Here is a 6,364-nt window from a genome sequence, read left to right on the forward strand (position 1 = left end):
AGACTCTCTATACCGCGCATGCGCGGAGGTGGGGCCGGCGGAGTCTCCTTAGCTGTCGTCCTACAGGTTGTACGCATGCGCGGCCAACGCCCAGTATTGTCTTGCTCTTGTGGCGCAGTTTTTATTCCGCTCCTATCTGTGCGCAGGCGCACCAACAAAATGTATGAGCGCATGCGCAGTGATCATCCTGCCCTTTGGTCACGTGTAAGAAGATGGCTGCCACCAAAGCCGCTTTGATTTGTTAGTCACCACGCATGCGCACAGATCACCGTACCGCACGATGGCGGCTTCCAGGGGCACCATGTTACTGCGAAGGGTCACAAGTAGCCTGCCTGGGCTGGCTCTGCTCCCGAGGCTCTTCTGGGCTCAGGTGAGGAGCGGGGATAAGGGGGCCGGCCGGGGCCATGTGCTGTGATGTCATTGCATGTATCACTTTGTCGGGGTGGCGTCATTCTGCTGTACCGGAAATGTCCTCAGTGATGTCATTGTGCCATGGTGGACGAAGTGTGATGTCAGAGTTGCCCTGCACCAAAATCACTTGCTATGATGTCATCATGCCATGAGGGGGCAGCGTGGCATCATGATTGCCATGCTATGAGGTGGTCACACCTAGGGGTGGGGGGAGTGTGACGTAATGGCTGCTGTGCTGTGAGGTCATCACTCCACAGGGTGGCAGCATGATATAGCTGCTGTGCTATGAGGTCATCATGCCAGGAGCAAGGGAGCGTGACATCGTGGCTGCCGTGCTGTAAGGTTATCTTGCCACGAGGTGGCAGCGTGATATCATGGCTGCCGTGCTGTGAGGTCATCATGCTAAGGCGTGGCAATATGACATCATGGGTGCCATGCTGTTATGGTGCTGTGTGGCATTGGGCAACATGATGTGACGTGGCATTGTCCTGTTGTGACTCCACAAGGGTGGGTCAGGCCGCCTGTGTAAGACGAGGTGACATTATTGCTGTTCCCAGAGTCCCCCTGCTATGACATCGCCCTGCAGTGCTGTGGTTATGCATTTCAACATAACACAACACAGTTATCCAGGGCCGAGCCAGACTGTCAACTTGATTGCTGGGCCACGCCAGATCGGGATTGCAGCGGGATACGATGTTCCCCTGGCATGGTGTTATTCCATTGCGCGGCATCGCTGTGTCACATGGGATTTCAGCGCCCTGTTGTTGTGGGATCCTGCAGGCTATCTTGCCTTTGAGGCATGAGCCCACGCGGCCACCCACCTTAGACACAGTTTCCTGCTGCTGTTTCCATGCCGTGTCCAGCAACTCTGGACAGGGCAGATGAAGACAGCAGATCCATTTGTCCTTACTCTGTGGTTTTGTTTTGTTTTTCTTTCTTAAAACTAGCTGGGAAATTAAATGCAAAAAATATTGTTAAGTTGCTTGCTGAAAAGATCGTGCTAGCATCTTCCAATCCCAAGGATAAAATCTTTCATATTCACTAGCCCTGCTGTTTCATCACAGAGTGGCATTGGGCTCTGCTGAAATGCAGCCTCCTTTGGGTGAAGCACAGCAATTAACCACTGCAGAGCGGAGGGAAGAATTCAGCCAAGAGCACTGGGACAAATCGTTGTGCCTGCAAAGCCCAGTCGGTGCAATTTTCAGTGATTCTCCCCTCCGCTATTCAGTGTTGCTGTGTGGCTATTCCCCAACTGCCCCACCCCAGAGGTGGCCGCATTTCTGTGATGGGTGAGTTAACCCCCTCTCCCCCCGTGCCATGTTGCTGTGTTGCTGTTCCCTAGCTGCCCCACACCAGAGGTGGCTGCATTTCATTGATCCTTATTTAATATCCTAGATGCAGTAGGGACAGCTGCTCATTGAGGTGGTCTGATCCTTTCTCTCCTTTCCTGACTTGGCCTTTCTTAGGCTGCTCGTGCTGCTTCGCTCCTACGGCTCCAGCGCCCGCTGCTCCGGGTGTTTAGCACAGAGATGGACCCAACCACGTCAGCAGAGCCAGTCACCTTTGACACTGAATCACGCTTTAAGGAGAAACCCTGGGAGTATCTAGAGACGGAAGGTATCCAGCCAGGAGCTGCGGAGGGGTTGGTGCTGAGCTTTGGACCTGCTGTTTCACAGGCTGGCAGCACCAAGGGCAACCTTGTAAGGGGCTCAGGATTCCTGGAAGTGGTCTAAGGGTTAGAGTGGGGTGGGAAGCGGACCTGGGATCCAGGATTCTTGGGTTCTATCCTGTGCCCTGGGAGGGGAGGAGAGTCTAGTGGATTAGAGCAGGGGGCTGGGAGTTCGGACACCTGGGTTTCCATCTCTGGACCAGACTCTCAGTATGATCATTGGCCATCCTCCTCCCACTGTTACTCAGTTTCCCCATCTTCCCCATGATGCAACAGAGGCAGCACTCCCTCATGTTCTCTAGGATCCTCGGTGTGAACCCCACTTGGGAATGGCTAACTCTCCCCTCCCCCCCTTGCAGAGTACATCGAGAGATACGGCGACAAGCCCATCTGGTTCGGCTATCGGCGTAACCACAAGGGACCCATCCCCCCACAGAAGACCCGCAAGACCTGCATAGTGAGTGCAGCCCCACACCTTGCCTTGCCCCTCAGCATGGGCAGGGCTTGGGGCCAATGATTGGCATGCCTGTCGGCTGCCCAGGCTCCAGGAGACACACGGGGGAGCCAGTGGACACCCAGACTCCACCCTATGGCATGAGCTGTCCTCATCAAGGCTGGTTGGAGAGATGCCAGCAAAGAAAGAGGTCCTGAGTCTAGTGGTTAGAGCAGGGGGCTGGGAGCCAGGACTCCTGAGTTCTATCCCCTGCTCTGGGAGGGGAGGGGGTCTAATGATTAGAGCAAGGGGGTTGGGAGTTGACTCCTGGGTTTTGTCTGCAATCCAGGAAGAAAGTGTGGCTCTAGTGCAGTGGTCTTCAAACTGTGGGGGGCACCCTCTGGGGGGGCACAGAGGAACCTTCGGGAGGGGAGGGGCGAGGTCAGCCCCCATAGTGCGGGGAAGGGTGGAGAGAGAGCCCCATCCAGCTCCACTCTGCCCCCAGCTCCACTCCAGCCCCGCACGTAGCTGCAGCTTGGGCTCCACTCCCAGCAGCAGCCCCACAGTTGTTCCCTTGTGGGGAGTGCAGCGGACAGGTTCCATTACAGGTAAGGCTGGGGGGTGACAGAAAAAGTTTGGGGACCACTGATCTAGTGGTTAGAGCAGGGGGCCTGGGAGTCAGGACTCCTGGTGCTGGGAGGGAAGTAGGGTCTCTAGTGGTTAGAGTAGGGTGGGGGGGGGCGGGTATAGAAGTGGGAGCAGAGTGAAAAGACCGATGGTCTGGCTAGCCTTGCTGAGATCCATAGCAGATCAGAAAGGTGCGGTTCGATGAGAGGATGGGAAGGTAAATTGGCAAGTGACACCAAACAAGGAGGAGTTTGAAGGTCAGCAGGACCCAGAGAACTTAATCCTTTAGCAGCTGGTCCACAGGGGTCGGAATCGTCCCTAGCGAGTGTTGGAAAGGGACCAGGACGGGGGAGGCTGGAGAAGAGTCTAGTGGGATTTGAGGGCACAGCTGGTGAGGATACCTGGCCACTGGAGCGGGGCTGCTGTGCCCGCCCCTGCTGGGTGACCATAGGCAAGTCGCTGCCCTTTTCTGCCTCAGTTTCCCCATGTGTAAAATGGGACTAAAGACAGCAAAGTGCTTCGCGATCTCCAGATGTAAAGCCCTCGGGAAGAGTTTGGGATTATTATAATAGCAGGGGACAGATGCTTCAGGGCATGAGGAAGGACAGGAAGGCCATTCTATGGAGGCAGGCTATTCCATACCTGACCACTAGGGGTTGCTTGCACCTTCTCCTTCGGCTAACCACTGCCAGAGAAAGGATACCAGGCTAGATGGGCCCATGGGTCTGGCCCACCATGAGTGCTGCTTTGTGGTATATGGGGACCACCGCTGGCTGGGATGTGAGCAGGGTGGAGAGGCGGCTCAGCTCTGACAGTCTCGTTTGGTTCCCCAGAGAGGAAAGAAGATTGTGGGGAACCCCTGCCCCATCTGCCGAGACCAAAAACTCCACGTGGACTACAGGGTAAGGGGCCGAGTCTGACTCAGGTCCTTCCAGCCCCTCCCCACCCCCAGGCAGGGCCTGTGACCCCCATTCCTCGACCTGGGGAGAAAACATGCGGTGGTCTGAGTTCCTTGGGCACAGCTCTATGATCCTCCACCCCTGCTCTGTAACTCTCTTCCTAAGGCCTGCCCTGTCTGTATGATCCCCTCCCCTTTGCCCCTGCCCTGGCTGTATGATCCCCTCTTTCCCCTCTGCCCCGACTCTGTGATCCCCACTTCTTTCCTCAGGCTGGCCCTTCCTGTATAGTCCCTTCCTCCCCCGGCTCTTTGGGGAACCTGGTGTCCCCCAGCAGCCCGGTGTCCTCTCTGTGGCGCCAGCCTCTTTCCGCCTGGCCCTGCGCCTGCTGCTCACAGCTCCACTTCTGCCTCTCTCCCCCCTGCAGAACGTGAAGCTCCTAGAGCAGTTCATCTGCTCCCACACCGGCGTCGCCTTCCATCCCACACGCACAGGTACATTGTTCCTCCTCTGCCCAGGGGGGCTTGGAGTCCGCCACAGGGAACCACTTTCCCAGTCAGACCAAAGGGGTGGACGGGGAGCCATCTGCCTGGTTCAGGGCAGAACCCCAAGAGAGAGGAAGCAGGGGCAGCGTGAGGGCTGGGGTAGTGCAGAGGTGGAGGAGAATAGCCCAAGAGGCCAGGGGATAGTCTGTGTGTGGGGGATACCAGGAGGTGGGTGGGATGGGGATCGTTGGGGGCAGGGGGAGAGAAGGATGAAACTGACGAAGGAGTTAACGTTTCCCATCTGGTCCCATCCCTCCATGGGGAAGCATTGCCCACTGCAGCCTGTTCCCCAGGGAGATGGAGACGCCCCATCCAGCCCAGCCCCCGCCTGGGGAACCCTCTTTGTCCCCTGGGGCCCTGTCTGTCCCTTTTAGAAATGGAAAAGGAGCCTCTGGATCAATCTGCCCCAGAATTGGCTCCTCAAACCCCACGGTCTCTTTGTTCTCTGAGACACGCTACCCTCTCCTTCCGCTGCAGGCGTCTGCATGAAGCAGCATAAACGCTTGACCCAGGCAATCGACCAAGCTCGTGACCATGGTGAGTAGAGAGCTGGATATGATCAAGTGGGAATAGCAGGGGGCTGCGGGTTAGAATTGAGGGGCACCGGCAGCACTGGCGGGGAGCCCAGGGCTGTGTGTGGGGAGTGGGGCTGTGGATGGGGATTGACCCGTCTTGCTTACCAGCTGCTTTTCCTCCCCCCAAGGGCTCCTAAGCTTCCGTATCCCCTTGGTGACGCTGCAGGGCGAGGACTACACCAACCAGCACCAGGCTGTGGCCAAGACGCCCCCCGCCCCCTCCCTGCAGAGCCAGACACCCTGGTACCCCTGGTATGAGTGGCAGCAGCCGCCCGAAAAGGACATCGCCAGGATCCGCAGGATCTACAAGGACTATCTGAAGGAGGAGACCGGCCTGGCATGAGGGCCCAGGGAAGGACTGGATGGAGTGTCCTGGGGCGTGGGGAATGGGCCACTTCTGGGGAAGCTCGGGCCTTCGGCCTCACCTGACAAGCTGGCCCTAGTCCCAACCTCTCCAGGGATAGCGCTGGAGCTGCCCAGCTCCCGGCCATGACTTGTCCAAGCCTTCAGTGGGGAATAAACTGGAAGCTGCCAGCAATGACTCCCTGTGTTTATTCACCCTGTGCTGGACTGGGAATGGGATATGGGGTCTTTCTCCTTTAGTGGGCACAAGCTCCCATCCACCCCCAGAGCAGAGGAACTGGTTGGCTATGGGGGTGGGGAATGGGCCATGAGGCCTTTCCCCCTTAGGGGATGTCAGCTCTGATCCACCCCTAGGGCAGATGAATTGGTTGGCTGTGCAGGTGGGGAATGGGACACTGGGCCTTTCACCTCTAGGGGGTGCCAGCTCCAATCTGGCCCCAGCTTAAACCTATTTTCACACATCTCTGGGATGTATGGTAAGGCTCTTTCAGGAGAGCCAGCTGGGGCCCATGCCTGCCAGGGGCCTCTCTGATCCTGTGCTCTCACCATCTCTTCCCCAGATGCCCCATGGTAGCAGCAGGAAGTTGGAACAGGTCTGGCAGATGAAGGTCCTGTGTGGGGAAGGGAAGCAGAGCAGTGTCAGGCCCCATAGCAGAAACCTCAGCTCAGCTGATGACATAGCAGATAGCATGTCTACTCCCTGACCGACCTACCATGCAGCCCACCCAGTCCCAGGCACACACCAGAACAGCCACACTTGGACAATTGCAGACATGCAACTCACTCACAATGGACCCACTGGATCAGACGCACAACGCACCTGCCTGCCTGTTCACAGACATGTA

General features: G+C 57.3%; 1 protein-coding gene across 1 annotated transcript; it reads left to right on the top strand.

The window, feature by feature from the left end:
• Window positions 1-175: 175 nt before the first annotated feature.
• MRPS18B (mitochondrial ribosomal protein S18B) lies at window positions 176-5,684 on the top strand. Its single transcript, XM_074971407.1, has 7 exons — window positions 176-370; window positions 1,878-2,028; window positions 2,440-2,537; window positions 3,974-4,042; window positions 4,464-4,530; window positions 5,059-5,118; window positions 5,285-5,684. Exons 1-7 carry the CDS (start codon window positions 281-283, stop codon window positions 5,497-5,499), a joined length of 750 nt encoding a protein of 249 aa, XP_074827508.1. The 5' UTR covers window positions 176-280; the 3' UTR covers window positions 5,500-5,684.
• Window positions 5,685-6,364: the final 680 nt, after the last annotated feature.

Source organism: Natator depressus, chromosome 14, assembly GCF_965152275.1.
Source record: "Natator depressus isolate rNatDep1 chromosome 14, rNatDep2.hap1, whole genome shotgun sequence".
NCBI classification, from domain to species: domain Eukaryota; kingdom Metazoa; phylum Chordata; order Testudines; family Cheloniidae; genus Natator; species Natator depressus.

What these genes read in the sequence shown, in the direction of transcription:
- MRPS18B (XM_074971407.1), top strand. Translation starts at nt 281, where the DNA reads ATGGCGGCTTCCAGGGGCACCATGTTACTGCGAAGGGTCACAAGTAGC. An exon ending in AACTCCACGTGGACTACAGG is followed by an intron (nt 4,043 to 4,463) that starts GTAAGGGGCCGA and finishes TCCCCCCTGCAG; the next exon opens with AACGTGAAGCTCCTAGAGCA. An exon ending in CTTCCATCCCACACGCACAG is followed by an intron (nt 4,531 to 5,058) that starts GTACATTGTTCC and finishes CTTCCGCTGCAG; the next exon opens with GCGTCTGCATGAAGCAGCAT.